This window comes from Neoarius graeffei, chromosome 4 (genome assembly GCF_027579695.1).
Source record: "Neoarius graeffei isolate fNeoGra1 chromosome 4, fNeoGra1.pri, whole genome shotgun sequence".
Lineage (NCBI taxonomy): Eukaryota > Metazoa > Chordata > Actinopteri > Siluriformes > Ariidae > Neoarius > Neoarius graeffei.
This window is the reverse complement of record NC_083572.1, coordinates 12,115,735-12,132,453: the sequence shown is the minus strand read 5'-3', so window position 1 is coordinate 12,132,453 and position 16,719 is coordinate 12,115,735. Positions and strand designations below refer to the sequence as shown.

The 16,719-nt window shown below is 42.8% G+C and overlaps 1 protein-coding gene across 2 annotated transcripts in view; it reads right to left on the bottom strand.

The window, feature by feature from the left end:
* Positions 1–4,966: 4,966 nt before the first annotated feature.
* The window catches only part of LOC132884841 (synaptogyrin-1-like), a 48,194-nt gene continuing 36,441 nt past the window's right edge, over positions 4,967–16,719 (bottom strand). Inside the window, exons 2-4 of one of the 2 annotated variants that reach the window (XM_060918828.1) lie at positions 13,197–13,434; positions 9,334–9,479; positions 4,967–5,515 (exon numbers count right to left, since the gene is read on the bottom strand). In XM_060918828.1, the coding sequence (XP_060774811.1) occupies positions 5,291–5,515; positions 9,334–9,479; positions 13,197–13,434 (609 nt within the window). In that variant the 3' untranslated portion in view covers positions 4,967–5,290. Of the gene's footprint in view, positions 9,174–9,333; positions 9,480–13,196; positions 13,435–16,719 lie in introns of both variants that reach the window. The other variant, XM_060918829.1, reaches the window with a different exon arrangement.

The window sequence follows — 16,719 nt, the reverse complement described above, 5'->3', positions numbered from 1 at the left end:
TAATTGGGAATCAAATTTTTTTTTTCCAGTGGAAGTTTGAATAATTATTCGTGCACAATTTACGTATTGAAAGTCTTTTCTACTTTTGCAACGGCCAAAAGATCGTTAAGGTGTCGATTAATTGTAGCCGCCGCTCGGCTCCTATTATTCTTAATAATAAAATCAATGACTCCCACTCTTCCTTTCAGTAATGCCAGGATCAGCTGTACACGAATTAAAGAGTATCCAGTGGTTTAGCCCCCAGTGGTTTAGCCCCATCTTCAAGTCAGTCCCGTCTTCAAGCGTTTTAGCCGCCGCTCTAGTAAACCATGGTCATTGTCGTAGTAATGCGATTCTTGCCGTCGAAAAAGATCACTTTTAAGCATGTCACGTAAAATGATCAATGGTCAGGCTTATTTTTACACCCAACCGCTTGACACTTGGATATCTTTGTTAAAGACTGCTGTAACTTTGTAGAACTCAAGCGGCTAGAGATAATGAGATGAGATGAGAAAATCAGGCTGGTGAATAAATGACTGGTTACAACGCAAGTGATAATCGGAACGAGCCTGTATTTTATGGATGTTCCACAACATTAAATGCAACTCTAAACAGATCAAAAGTGATGTTGTAGTACTCGAGACCAGTCTCAAGACCACTTTTTGAAAGTCTTGGTCTTGTCTCAGAACCGACCGTATTTGTGACGAGTCATGGAATCCACGGACACACGTCGGCCGAAACGAATCCGAGAAAATCGCAAAAGAAGCATTTTTTTTTCGAAAAAAAAGCTTCTTTTGCGATTTTCTCGGATTCGTTTCGGCCGACGTGTCCGTGGATTCCATGACTCGTCACATTTTTACTCGGTCTTGTCTCGGTCTCAGACACAGATGATTCTGGATTTTATTTCAAGTCCGTTCAAGGCCACAACTTTGGGGATTTCACTAAATTGCCTGTGGATTGTCCGATGTATTGCCTCACCCGTGATGGAGTAAGTAGAGTTGAGGTATTGCAATCAGTGCGGTTTGTCTGTTTGTTTAACAGTCTAGCGTCTAGACGGTTGCACCAGTTGACTTCAAATTTTCAGGGTTGGTGGGCAATGGTCCATAGATTACCTGATTAAATTTTGGGGGTAATCGGGTCAGGGTCACCGGAAAGGTCAACCTTTCGGTCAAAATAACATTTTCCATGCTAACTCAAAAACGGTTGTCGATAGAAAAATGTTTACTTTTCTGAGCATATCTGAACTCCTAGATGGCCTTTCATTTGGCACCATGATCTCTGACCTTGAAAGGTCAAACTCAAGGTCACGGATTTTCAGAGGGTTGTAACTTGAAAACGGTTGATGGTAGACGGATATTTACCATTATCAACTTATAGGAAGTGCCATATGGGTTTTCATTCGGAACCTGACCTTTGATCTTGAATGACTCTGAAAGGTCAAACTCAAGGTCATGGATTTTCATAGGACTATCACCAGACAGCTGATGGTTGAGAAATATTACCATCAACATATATAAAATAAGTGCTGCCGGGCAAGGTTTGTTTTGCCTGGCAACACTTGTTTGTTCACATCGTTACTGTGATTGGATGTAAAAGCTCCCGCTTCAAATGCGACCAATAATGCGACTCCTTGCCAATTTGAAACTTTTCTTCCTGTTAACTGCCGTCACCCCTCCCTTCCCCCTTCACATGCACAATGGCCTTTTCGCAGTATTCACCTGATCACATGAACACCTTGATTTATTTTGAAGTGTTGGATATTTCAAATTGTTAGTTGATATTTCTTGGAGCTAGCAGCGATATTTGTGTTCAAATTTGTGCTTTTAAAATGGCAGAAGTACCAAAAAAAAATCACATTTGGCTAAGTTAGATTCAGCTAGATTACTTTAAGAAGACTGGTTTGCGAGATAGCAACATTATTTCACGGACAGTTGTGCCGTGTTTAGCGCTAGACGAATAACTTCTGCTAGTTGAGGGTTTATCCTTACATACAATAGCACATCCATTACAAACCCACTGCCTAGCCTAAAAGTTATGGTTAAAAGACTTATAACTAAAGGGTGACCCAAATCCAGTGGTTCCTTTTTGGTTTAAATGCAATGCAGTGGCACAGGTATCTGTGAAAGATGCTGATAGTACACCAAGATTCCGATTAACAGTGTAATTTGTTCAGCATGGCCTCCGTTGATGTGCTTGCTTATTGGCAGAACAGACATATACACCGATCAGCCATAATGTTATGACCCCTGACAAGTGAAGTGAATAACGTTGATTATCTCATTACAATGGCACTTGTCAAGGGGTGGGATACATTAGGCAGCAAAAAGAGAACAGTCAGTTCTTGAAGCTGATGTGTTGGAAGCAGGAACAATGGGCACGCGTAAGGATCTGAGCGACTTTGACAAGGGCCAAATTGTGATGGCTAGATGACTGGGTCTGAGCATCTCCAAAATGCACATCTTGTGGGGTGTTCCCAGTATGCAGTGATTAGTACCTACCAAAAGTGGTCCAAGGATCCAAAGGGCAACCGGTGAACCGGCGACAGGGTCATGGGTGTCCAAGGCTCATTGACTTGCATGGGGTATGAAGGCTAGCCCATACCGTCCAATCCTACAGAACAGCTACTGTAGCACAAACTGTTGAAAAAAAGTTAATGTTGACACCTTTCTGTTTTAGCCACCATTAACTTTTTGAGCAGCTTGTGCTATAGTAGCTCTTCTGTGGGACTGGAACATATGGTTTAAGCTTTCAGCCCCATGCAAATCAATGAGCTTTCGACACCCATGATCCTGTCGCCGGTTCACCAGTTGTCCTTCCTTGGACCACTTTTGGTAGGTACTAACCACTGCATACTGAGAACACCCCACAAGACGTATCATTTTGGAGATGTTCATACCCAAAATGGTCAAAGTCGCTCAGATCCTTATGCTTGCCCATTTTTCCTGCTTCCAACACATCAACTTCAGGAACTGACAGTTCTCTTGCTGCCTAATACAGGTACAGTGGATATAAAAAGTGTACACATCCCGTTAAAATTATAGGTTTTTCTGATGTAAAAAAAATGAGACCACGATAAATAATTTCAAAACTTTTTCCACCTTTAATGTGACCTATAACCTGTACAATTCAATTGAAAAACAAACAAATCTGTTAGGGGGAAAAACATAAAAAAACATACAATAAGCTGGTTGCATAAGTGTGCACACCCTTAAACTAATACTTTGTTGAAGCACCTTTTGATTTAATTACAGCATTCAGTCTTTTTGGGTCGGAGTCTATCAGCCTGCCACATCTAGACTTGGCAATATTTGCCCACTCTTCCTTGCAAAAGCGCTCCAAATCTGTCAGATCGTGAGGGCGTCTCTTGTGCACAGCCCTCTTCAGGTCACCCCACAGATTTTCAATTGGATTTAGGTCTGGGCTCTGGCTGGGCCGTTCCAAAACTTTTTGGGGGTCGTTGTCGTGCTGAAAGATGAAATTCCTCTTCATCTTCAGCTTTCTAGCAGACACCTGAAGGTTTTGGGTCAAAATTGACTGGTATTTAGAACTGTTCATAATTCCCTCCACCTTGACTAAAGCCCCTGTTCCAGCTGAAGAAAAACAACCCCAAAACATGATGCTGCCACCACCATGCTTCACCGTGGGTATGGTGTTCTTTTGGTGATGTGCCGTGTTGTTTTTGCGCCAAATATACCTTTTGGAATTGTGGCCAAAAAGTTCAACCTTGGTTTCATCAGACCATAACACATTTTCCCACATGCTTTTGGGAGAGTTGGTGTCTTTTTTTTTTTTTACAAAATTTAGCCAGGCCTGGATGTTTTTCTTTGACCCTGCCTCATAGTCCAGACATATGGAGAATACGGGAGATTGTTGTCACATGTAGTACACAACCAGTACTTGCCAGAAATTCCTGCAGCTCCTTCAGTGTTGCTGTAGGCCTCTCGGCAGCCTCCCTGACCAGTTTTCGTCTTGTCTTTTCATCAATTTTGGAGGGACGTCCAGTTCTCGGTAATGTCACTGTTGTCCCACATTTTCTCCACTTCTTGATGACTGCCTTCACTTTGCTCCATGGTATATCTAATGCCATGGAATTTTTTTTTGTACCCTTCTCCTGACTGATACCTTTCAACAGTGAGATCCCTTTGGTGCTTTGTAAGCTCTCTGTGAACCCTGGCTTTTGCTGCAGGATGCAACTGAGTAAATGTCTGAACTTTATTTGGGGTTAATCAGAGTCATTTTAATTGATGGTAGGTGTGAACCCAAACAGACTGAATGCTGTAATTAAATCAAAAGGTGCCTCGACAAAGTATTAGTTTAAGGGTGTGCACACTTATGCAACCAGCTTATTGTATGGTTTTTTATTTTTTTATGTTTTTCCCCCTAACAGATTTGTTTGTTTTTCAATTGAATTGTACAGGTTATAGGTTGGGCGGCACGGTGGTGTAGTGGTTAGCGCTGTCGCCTCACAGCAAGAAGGTCCAGGTTCGAGCCCCATGGCCGGCGAGGGCCTTTCTGTGCGGAGTTTGCATGTTCTCCCCGTGTCCGCGTGGGTTTCCTCTGGGTGCTCCGGTTTCCCCCACAGTCCAAAGACATGCAGGTTAGGTTAACTGGTGACTCTAAATTGACCGTAGGTGTGAATGGTTGTCTGTGTCTATGTGTCAGCCCTGTGATGACCTGGCGACTTGTCCAGGGTGTACCCCGCCTTTCGCCCGTAGTCAGCTGGGATAGGCTCCAGCTTGCCTGCGACCCTGTAGAACAGGATAAAGCGGCTACAGATAATGAGATGAGATGAGGTTATAGGTCACATTAAAGGTGGGAAAAGTTTTGAAATTATTTATCGTGGTCTCTTTTTTTTTTTTACATCAGAAAAACCTATTATTTGAACGGGGTGTATAGACTTTTTATATCCACTGTATATCCCACCCCTTGACAGGTGCCATTATAATGAGATAATCAATGTAATTCACTTCACTTGTCAGTGGTCATAATGTTATGTCTGATTGGTGTATGTCTCCTGTGAGTAACCCCAAGAAGGTTTTGATTACATCAGCAATACACCAGACAAAATTAAGTTTCAAGGCAAACTGTAAACTGTCAAGGCAAAAGTTAACCTCACTCTATGCTTTTTCCAACAACCTACATAAAGCCCTACACTCAAATGATGAGAACGGAATCAAATAAAACTGTCTAGATGACTGAAAACATTCTGTCCTTATCAAATGCATGGTGTTGGCTGGAAACATCTCTTACATAACTCCATGCCAACGTACAGAACTAACAAAGCTCCACTTCCTGCCTTTCCTCCATGTAGTTAGTACTCTTGACGCTGGTATCCTGCGGACCCATCAAACATCCCATCTCCACTGGGTTGCTGGTATGAGCCTGTTCCTCCAGGGCTCTCGGGTTCATCACCGCTGGTGAAGGCGCTGTACGGGGCGGCAGCCGCGTCCTGGCTCGGGTCGGTGTAGTCCTGCGAGAACAGTGCCGAATCTGCCCCCAAGTTAAAGCGCTGGAAAGCCAGGAAGGACTGTCCTGCCTGGCCATGGGGGATTTGGTTTGGAAAGGGTAGTGAATAGCAAGCGGAATAGGTTGGAAGCAAAAAAAATGAAAAATGATGGAAGTGGTGTTAATTCATTGCGTAACAAATGAGGAATCAACAATGATAATGGATTTCAATCCACAATCCATGAAAGAAATTGAAACAAAAGGGGTGGAAGTAAAAGCAAAGCAAAGCAAAGAAGGAGTTGGTGTAAATATGTGACCGGGAGAGAGAAAGAAAAGTGAGAGCGTCATTAGTACAGTGCAGCAATTAGCGCAGTACAACGTGAAGAGGCAATTAAGCAAGAGTTGTGTGTGTATTTTGGCAAATACATACATATAAAACAAGATGGAACCTTGTTTATGTGAAGCAGAATTCATTTTAACTTATGATTAACAAACGCAGTAAGATTTAACTTAAAAAAAACAACAACATGGCTGAATGGCTTTCATTGATCAAACTGGAAGACAAACAGATTTATTCATGAATCATTTGCATGCATGGGCATTGACAAAAAGAATTCATGTATTCATGAAACTCCAGTTAGTTCAGAAAAAAAACGTGTCCAACAAGAGCTTCGGAGTTTGTTACCTCGCCCGCGGTATTGTAATCAGTTTTTTTTTTTTAAAAGATTTTTTGGGGGCTTTTTTAACCTTTATTGGATAGGACAGTGTAGAGACAGGAAATGAGCGGGAGAGAGAGACGGGGAGGGATCGGGAAATGACCTCGGGCCGGAATCGAACCCGGGTCCGGATTTATGGTATGGCGCCTTATCCACCTGAGCCACGACGCCCCATCAGTTTGTTTGTTTGTTTGTGTGTCTGCTAACAATCTAGCGTCTAGACGGTTGCACTGATTGACTTCAAATTTTCAAAGTAGGTGGGCAATCGTCCGTTGATTACCTGATTAAATTTTGGGGGTAATTGGGTCAAGGTCACCGGATAGGTCAACCTTTCGGTCAAAATAACATTTTCCATGATAACTCAAAAACGGTTGCTGATAGACAAATGTTTACTATTGTGAGTATATAGAAATTCCCATATGGCCTTTCATTTGGCACCATAATCCTTGACCTTGAGTGACCACGAAAGGTCAAACTCAAGGTCACAGATTTTCAGAGGGCTGTCACTTGAAAACAGTTGATGGTCGACAGATATTTACCATGATCAACTTATATGAAGTGCCATATGGGTTTTCATTTGGCACCATGACCTTTGACCTTGAATGACTCTGAAATGTCAAACTCAAGGCCATGGATTTTCATAGGACTATCACCAGACAGTAGCCTAGTAAACTAGACCCACCCGCCTAGCGGCCAAAAATATTTTTGCCTAGCGAATGGGTCTAGCCTCGCACCATATAAACAAAAACACCCCGGGCATCAAATCGTGCCCGCCAATCACAACGCAAGGTTTTTGTTTGGATTCTTTGGGCGGGCTTTTGCAGGAGTGACGACAAAGCTGCGTGACGCTGGAGAAAGCGCAGCAGGAAAGATGGCTACGGCTAGTGAACAGCGCAAGTTTGACTCCGCTTTGGAATCAGTTTTAGAAGAATTAGACTTGGAGTTTTTGTTGAAACATGAGCAGGAAGAGGCTCTCCGCTCATTCCTTTTCAAGAAGGACGTTTTCGCTGTTTTGCCGACCGGCTATGGCAAAAGTCTGATCTACCAGCTGGCTCCGCTCGTAGCCAAAAGGATGGGGCTAGTTTGTGCAGTACGAGGAATTAATAAACAGCTTTGAAACATTACTTTTTGATTGTTTCTTATTTTCCCGTTATTTTAAATTTAAGGGAAATTATTTCACCAAACACCACTAAATAAAAACTCTCAAAAACAGTTTAAGCAAACCCTTGAAAAACACTTGGAAAAAAAAATGAGTGTATGTGGTAAAGACTCCAAACTTGTGGTCATTATCTCCAAACTTCTTAATATCTAGAACCTGTTTATTAATTAATACGCATTTAGAAAAATTATTTATTTCAAGGTCTCCCCCACTGCTTTCTGTCGCTATGACTACATCACAGTCACTGTTGCGCTGATTGGTCAGAGCGTTGGCCTATACGCACAGAGACAGTTTGAAAGACAGCGGTTTGTTCCTCCCATCCCCGTCGGAAATGTCTACGGATCGAGGCCAGACTAAATATTCACATTTAGTCTGGCTTGCCAGGCTAACCAGACAGCTGATGATTGAGAAATATTACCATTATCAACATACAGGTATAAAATAAGTGCAGCTGGGCGAGGTTTGTTTTGCCTGGCAGCACTTGTTTAAAGTTACGATCAAGGAGACGAAGTAAAGTGAATTCCAACTGATCAGCTTCAAATCATAGAGTATAACTGGTACGTTAATTCAATTTTACATGAATTACACCCTTATTTATTTCAGTAACATTTACGAACGTAGGTGCTATATGTGAGAATCTGTCAGAATGTTAGTTTAAAGCATTAAAAAGTAACTAAAATTCGCAACAGAATGAAGAATTAACAGTTTTGGTGTTATGTCAAAGACGCTGATGTACTGTGTTGCAGAGATATCAACTGAAGTTAGTATGCCAGCCAACCAGCCAGCCAAGAGACAAACCCGTTCGTCTTGTAATACCACTCTGTACCACAAGAGGCAATAATGAGTCAGTATAGCATCCAGTCTGCCCTCAGTCCAAAATAAGAAGGGGTGTTCACACGGCAACTTTTACTCCGGTGTAGCACCGGGGTTGCCCCGGTAGAGTGTTCACACGGTACAAAGTTATACCGGTGTAGCCCCTGAAAGCTGCTTAAACCGGTGCAAATCTAACCCTGCTCGGGAGGTGGTTTCACAGATTTATTCCGGAGTAAATGCTAGTTTGCGGGGCAGCACCGATATAAAATGGGACGTCTGAACGCTACAGGGGTAGACTCGCTACGCATCAGGAGAGTTGATTACATACGGGCATTGCATAATTTGCATCCTGGTATTTTGCGCTTCCAAAATGGCGAATATCAACAACAACAGAACTGCGTGTCTTCCAGTGTTGCCAGATTGGGCGGTTTTAAGTGCATTTTGGTGGATCTGAACATATTTTGGGCTGGAAAACGTCAGCAGTATCTGGCAACACCGGTGTCTTCATCCACGTTGTTTTCCCGGCGCTTGGTGATGCCATGACAACCGGGAAAAGGAAGTACGTTTTCACGCATGCGCATATTTCATTTCCGCATTATTACTATCGTATACCACGGTCGCAAAAACTGCCGTGTGAACGCAAGTGGGGCTGCACCGGTGCTAACACGCTTCTCTCTAGTAAGCAGGTTTGTGACGTGTGAACACTCCACAAAATTTACACCGGTGTAAGATACATCGCAACAAAATACATCGGTGCAGCATCGATGCAAATATGTGCCGTGTGAACACCCCTAGAGAAGTTTCATATGCACGTGACATGAGCGTTGGCAGAAATTGAAATACCGCACACTGCTCACTTAAATGTAAGGGCAGACGCGTATCAAAATAGTTCATTGTTTAAAAATGAGTCATTTTACAAAATAAACCGGGATATAAGCCTGTGCAAGTGTGTTAGCGTGTTAGAGATAAGACTGGTGGGGCTGGGAAGGGAACAATTTGAGGTATTCTTCTTCAAAATTCACAGATTGTAGCCTTTCCAAAGATAAGTATACAAGGGCTGCCTGAAACAAACACACACAAACACACGCACAGTGATGCATATGAGCAAAGGAACAAGTGCAATGGTTACATATGGTGACCATAGCTCCACAATAGTTTCAGGCTTATCTGTAGCTTATTGTCTGCAGTTAGCAGGAGTGTGTTTAGTGTATTGGTACAGACCCAGGTGAAGATGGAGAAGAAAGAGAAGGTGATGGTGGCGCGAGCGGCGTCTGCGCCCTCCTTCAGTGGATTGTCTTCAGGTTTTGCCACCTGCCACTGGTTGGCCATAAAGCAGAAGCCCACAAACCAGATGAAGGACCAAAACGCTGGAGTGATAGATCGAGACAGGATATTGCACAATATCATGTGAATACATTATTGACAAGATATTAAAATGTCTTTAAAGCATTGCTGGGCCTAAAATTCTAGCAATTTTGTCAGTGTATATTGGTGCACAGAGTGGAAATTGTGAAGCTGTATATGGGTGTACAGAGTGGACGTTTTGTAAATGTATATTGGTGCACAAAGTGGGCATTGTCTCATCTCTCATCTCATTATCTGTAGCTGCTTTATCCTGTTCTACAGGGTTGCAGGCAAGCTGGAGCCTATCCCAGCTGACTACGGGCGAAAGGCGGGGTACACCCTGGACAAGTCGCCAGGTCATCACAGGGCTGACACATAGACACAGACAACCATTCACACTCACATTCACACCTACGGTCAATTTAGAGTCACCAGTTAACCTAACCTGCATGTCTTTGGACTGTGGGGGAAACCGGAGCACCCGGAGGAAACCCACGCGGACACGGGGAGAACATGCAAACTCCGCACAGAAAGGCCCTTGCCGGCCACGGGGCTCAAACCCGGACCTTCTTGCTGTGAGGTGACAGCGCTAACCACTACACCACCGTGCCGCCAGTGGGCATTGTGTTGGTGTTGATTGGTGTACAGAGTAGGCATTGTGGAGGTGTTTACCGGTGTACGGAGTGGACATTGTGGAGGTGTTTATTGGTGTACGGAGTGGACATTGTGGAGGTGTTTACCGGTGTACGGAGTGGACATTGTGGAGGTGTTTATTGGTGTACGGACTGGGCATTGTATAGATGCAGATTGATGGACAGAGTGGACATTGTGTAGATGTATATTGGTGTACAGAATGGACACTGTAGGTGTAGATTGGTGTATGGCGTGAATATTGTGTAGGTGCTTATTGGTGTACAGTGTGGACATTGTGGAGGTGTGTACAGAGTGGACCTGGTGCAGGTGTTTATTGGTGTACAGAGTGGACATTGTGTTGGTATTTATTGGAGTACAGCGTGGACAGTGTGTAGGTGTAGTAGACTAGTGTACAGAGTAGACACTAAGTGTAGACTGGTGTCCAGAGTGGACACTGTGCAGACGTTTATTGGTGTACGGAGTGGACATTGTGTAGCTGTATATTGGTGTACAGAGTGGACATTGTGTAGGTGTAGACTGGTGTACAGAATGGACATTGTATAGGTGTAGATTGGTGTACGGAGTGGACATTGTCTAAGTGTAGATTGGTGTGTGGAAAGAACATTGTGCAGGTGTATAATGGTGTACAGAGTGGACACTGTGCAGGTGTTTATTGGAGTACAGAGTGGACATTGTGTTGGTATTTATTGGAGTACAGAGTGGACAGTGTGTAGGTGTAGTAGACTAGTGTACAGAGTAGACACGAAGTGTAGACTGGTGTCCAGAGTGGACAATGTGCAGACGTTTATTGGTGTACGGAGTGGACATTGTGTAGCTGTATATTGGTGTACAGAGTGGACATTGTGTAGGTGTAGACTGGTGTACAGAATGGACATTGTGTAGGTGTAGATTGGTGTATGGAGTGGACATTGTGTAGCTGTATATTGGTGTACAGAGTGGACATTGTGTAGGTGTAGACCGGTGTACAGAATGGACATTGTGTAGGTGTAGATTGGTGTACGGAGTGGACATTGTGTAGGTGTAGATTGGTGTACAGAGTGGACATTGTGTAGATGTAGATTGGTGTACGGAGTGGACATTGTGTAGGTGTAGATTGGTGTACGGAGTGGACATTGTGTAGGTGTAGACCGGTGTACAGAATGGACATTGTGTAGGTGTAGATTGGTGTACGGAGTGGACATTGTGTAGGTGTAGACCGGTGTACAGAATGGACATCGTGTAGCTGTATATTGGTGTACAGAGTGGACATTGTGTAGGTGTAGACTGGTGTACAGAATGGACATTGTGTAGGTGTAGATTGGTGTATGGAGTGGACATTGTGTAGCTGTATATTGGTGTACAGAGTGGACATTGTGTAGGTGTAGACTGGTGTACAGAATGGACATTGTGTAGGTGTAGATTGGTGTACGGAGTGGACATTGTGTAGGTGTAGATTGGTGTACGGAGTGGACATTGTGTAGGTGTAGATTGGTGTACAGAGTGGACATTGTGTAGGTGTAGATTGGTGTACGGAGTGGACATTGTGTAGCTGTATACTGGTGTACAGAATGGACATTGTGTAGGTGTAGATTGGTGTACGGAGTGGACATTGTATAGGTGTAGACCGGTGTACAGAATGGACATTGTGTAGGTGTAGATTGGTGTACGGAGTGGACATTGTGTAGGTGTAGATTGGTGTACGGAGTGGACATTGTGTAGGTGTAGATTGGTGTATGGAGTGGACATTGTGTAGCTGTATATTGGTGTACGGAGTGGACATTGTGTAGGTGTAGATTGGTGTACAGAATGGACATTGTGTAGCTGTATATTGGTTGGTGTACAGAGTGGACATTGTGTAGGTGTAGACTGGTGTACAGAATGGACATTGTGTAGGTGTAGATTGGTGTACGGAGTGGACATTGTGTAGGTGTAGATTGGTGTACGGAGTGGACATTGTGTAGCTGTATATTGGTGTACGGAGTGGACATTGTGTAGGTGTAGATTGGTGTACAGAATGGACATTGTGTAGCTGTATATTGGTTGGTGTACAGAGTGGACATTGTGTAGGTGTAGACCGGTGTACAGAATGGACATTGTGTAGGTGTAGACTGGTGTACGGAGTGGACACTGTTGGTATTTATTGGTGTACAGAGTAGACACTGTGTAGCTGTAGTTGGGTTCACATAAGCATTAGCACCTGGCTTATACATATTTTATTAAAAAAATAAAACAGGATGAAAAGATCTTGACTAGCCTTCCACTCCTCTTTAAAGATTTCCTTTCTGCCTTAATATTTATTCTGATTCATTGATTTGTCGATTTTATCCCGGCCCTTTACTGTGCAAGAATCTGTGTACGTCTGGTGATTGTTTTATGGCGAACAATAAAGCTGAAACTGCCAGATGATGTGTGATGTGTATGTGTGTGCATTTGTAATAGCTCACAAAAGGCTCATAAAGGGCCATTGTCCTTTACTGTTTACTGCACGCCGCCACAATATTTCACGCCTCTGCTTTCAGTGCAGCTTTATCCTCCACGAACAGGGGCACAAATTCAGGACAAATCCCACAGATATCTGTGGTAATGGATGCTATAGATCACAGTCTGTTTGACTGAGGAAAGAGTGAAATAGGCACCAAACTATACTTTTTAGTTTAGTTTAGTTTAGTAAAGTCTTGTGGTGTTTTTTTTTTTTTAATCTTTTTATTAAACTACTATTACTTCAGATAACAGTGGTTAGCGTGTCCGCCTCTCGATCGGGGGTTCGCGAGTTCTACTCACAGTCGGGTCATACCAAAGACCATCATATAAATAGTACCTGCTGCCGTCTGGCAAGGCACGCTGCAATACAGATGCGAGTGGGGAGTCAAACTCCCGCGGTTACCAGAGGACCCGCCCCCCACTGTAACCCTAGCTATGTGATAGGCGAGAGGCCGAGGGCTACGGAAACGGAGATCGGCGCCGCCCTATGCGCCACATGGTGTGGGAAGGAATTTGATGTTGACTTCAGATTACTTTTCAATCCAGATCATGACCGAATGCTGTACCCTCATACAGTACAACGTCACATGGAGGTGAACTTAATCCACGTCTGGACCTTCTCTCACCTGACACCCCAACATCTGCAAGCACAGCTTTCTTGCGGTCCTTTACGCTGCTGATCTGGGGGAAGTACACATCCAGGGCCAGGAAGGCCATGCAGCAAATGAAGGCCAGCGTGCCCATACCTACAGCGTAGTTACAGGCGTTCTGGTTCCTGTTGAAGACGCAGTACTCCACCACCTCATCGGGCCTGTTCACGTAGCCCTCGTTAGCAATGCAGCCAAATATTACTAACGAGAAAAGCTAAGAGAGAGGGAGAGAGATTTGTATTGATATGAAATCACAATAATAACATTCTACACATACAGAACCAGTCAAAAGTTTGGACACCCCATTCTACTCATTCATAGATTTTTCTGTATTTTGACTATTTTCTCCACTGTAGAACAATACTGAAGACATCGAAACAATGGAATAACATATGGCACATGTATAAAATTAAAAGTGTTAAAAAACCAGTACATTTCATATTTTAGATTCTTCAGCATAGTGCACTATTAGCATTATCTTAACCAGCTTCATGAGGTCGTCACCCGGAATGCTTTTCAATTAACAGCTGTGCCTCGTCAATTAGTGGGCGAGTTTCTTGCCTTCTTAATGGTGTTTGAGATCAAACAGTAAAAATCATAAAAATATGGTAAATAATCTTAAACAACTGTCGTAAACAACCATATTATCTCAAGAACCGCTCAGCTAAGTAAAGAGAAACACCAACCATCCCTACTTTAAGACATGAAGAAGTGTCTTTTAATTAATAAAAATAAAGAAAAAACATTGAATTAGAAGGCGTGTCAAACTTTTGACTGGTACTGTATTTTTTTTCCCATTGTATTTGTTCAATGAATGAATGAATGAATGAATGAAAATACAGCAACATGCCCGATTATGGTATAATAATCATTGGTAGTTTGATTTGGCTTGGGGTTACCACCCAGAAGTTGGTTATTTTCCAATAACAGCACACCCTGTCATGTTTTAGTCCTCTCACACCACAGCACTTTGTCAACGATTACAAGTTTTTAACTCGAAGTGCTCGAGAAGAGTGCAGACCTCCACTAAGGCCACTTGCAACATTAATGTACCTGATACTACAACCCCGATTCCAAAAAAGTTGGGACAAAGTACAAATTGTAAATAAAAACGGAATGCACTAATTTACAAATCTCAAAAACTGATATTGTATTCACAGTAGAACATAGACAACATATCAAATGTCGAAAGTGAGACATTTTGAAATTCCATGCCAAATATTGGCTTATTTGAAATTTCATGACAGCAACACATCTCAAAAAAGTTGGGACAGGGGCAATAAGAGGCTGGAAAAGTTAAAGGTACAAAAAAGGAACAGCTGGAGGACCAAACTGCAACTCATTAGGTCAATTGGCAATAGGTCATTAACATGACTGGGTATAAAAAGAGCATCTTGGAGTGGCAGCGGCTCTCAGAAGTAAAGATGGGAAGAGGATCACCAATCCCCCTAATTCTGCGCCGACAAATAGTGGAGCAATATCAGAAAGGAGTTCGACAGTGTAAAATTGCAAAGAGTTTGAACATATCATCATCTACAGTGCATAATATCATCAAAAGATTCAGAGAATCTGGAAGAATCTCTGTGCGTAAGGGTCAAGGCCGGAAAACCATACCGGGTGCCCGTGATCTTCGGGCCCTTAGACGGCACTGCATCACATACAGGCATGCTTCTGTATTGGAAGTAGGGCTGTTCGATATGGGAAAAAATGAATATCCCGATACATTTTCTCCATTTCACGATATACGATATATATCTCGATATATTTAAATCTCCTCTAAAGGACCCCATGAAATCTAACTTTTACTCTTTACTGTTTTCACTACAATCCCTGCAGATTAAATAACATTCTTGGTTAACTTTACAGGTGGTTTTCAACAACACATTTTAAATTGTCATGTTCGTGATTAATCACAATTGAATTGAAATAAGACTATTTTTATTCAACAAAGATGTGGCACAAACTGCAAAAACAATCTTGAAAATTGCAACAAAGGGGCAACACAATAGAGAGCTGCTCAGAGCTCAAACCAATAAAGTGCAAGCTCAACACTGAGAGACATTTAGCCTAAATAAGAAAAGTGCTCATTCATTAAATTATTTTAAAAAATAGATCTCCAAGCTATTAACCTGACTACTGAGAACCACTGGAACATTCACAATAGAGAGAGAGAGATTGAGGGAGAGAAGAGAGAGATCTGCAAAACATCATTTTTCTCTTTGCACACTTTTGAACTGAATGTTTTCTGGCTCTGCCTCTCAGATGTGTATAATTCCAGTACTGACTTCTCTGTAAAATGTCTGCGACCAGGCAACTCATGTTTGGGATCGAGTGTGTTTAGTAATTTTTGGAAGCCTGTTTTTTCCACTATACTAACTGGGATCCCAAACATGAGCTTCGGCAATGATGTTCGTGATTGCATCCGTTATAGCTCTCCTTCTCTGACTCGTTTTCTCATATGGGGTGGCTTTGGAGAACGAGGCCGCTATGGTCATTTGTTTAGCTCGTGGGGGGTTTTAGCTCGTGGGCAAGTAGTTCGGAGTTTAAGAGACTCTTCATACTGTACCGGGTGAGTTTCAGGTGATGGAACATATTTGTAGTGCTGCTGCCTTTCGTGATGACAGATTTTTTATTTTTTTTGCACACTTTACAAACTGGCATTTGCTGTTCCACGTCCTCCTCGCGATATCCAAAAAATGCCAGTTGACTGACCCCTTACTAGTTCTTTTAGGAAGTAATTTGTCGCTGAAATTGCCAGAGCTTACACGGTAGCCTATGCAGCACCAGCGATTGCACGAACTGAGTCAGCGCTGTAAACCGGAACCAGGAAATCTTCCCGCCGGCAGTGTTGCCAGATACTGCTAACGTTTTCCAGCTCAAAATATGTTCAAAACCCGCCAAAATGCACTTAAAACTGCCCAATCTGGCAACACAACCGAAACTAGAAAATCTTCCCGGAAGTTCCTTTCAGCACCGAGATGTCGCCCGGGATTGGTTGGCGAGTGCGTGACGTTTATTGTTTTCTTTACCCTTAGGCAGCCTCTCACGTTACTGCCTGAGGGACAGAGAGAAAACCACTGGAAAAGGTTTTAAACAAACACGAAACAAACGCAAGTCGGAAGATGACCATAAAATACTCGATAGTTACGATATAATAATTTTATGTATCGCACACAGAATTTTCGAAATATATTTCGAGTATATTCGATATATCGCACAGCCCTAATTGGAAGTCACAAAATGGGCTCAGGAATATTTCCAGAGAACATTATCTGTGAACACAATTCACCGTGCCATCCGCCGTTACCAGCTAAAACTCTATAGTTCAAAGAAGAAGCCGTATCTAAACGTGATCCAGAAGCGCAGATGTCTTCTCTGGGCCAAGGCTCATTTAAAATGGACTGTGGCAAAGTGAAAAACTGTTCTGTGGTCAGACAATTCAAAATTTGAAGTTCTTTATGGAAATCAGGGACGCCGTGTCATTCGGACTAAAGAGGAG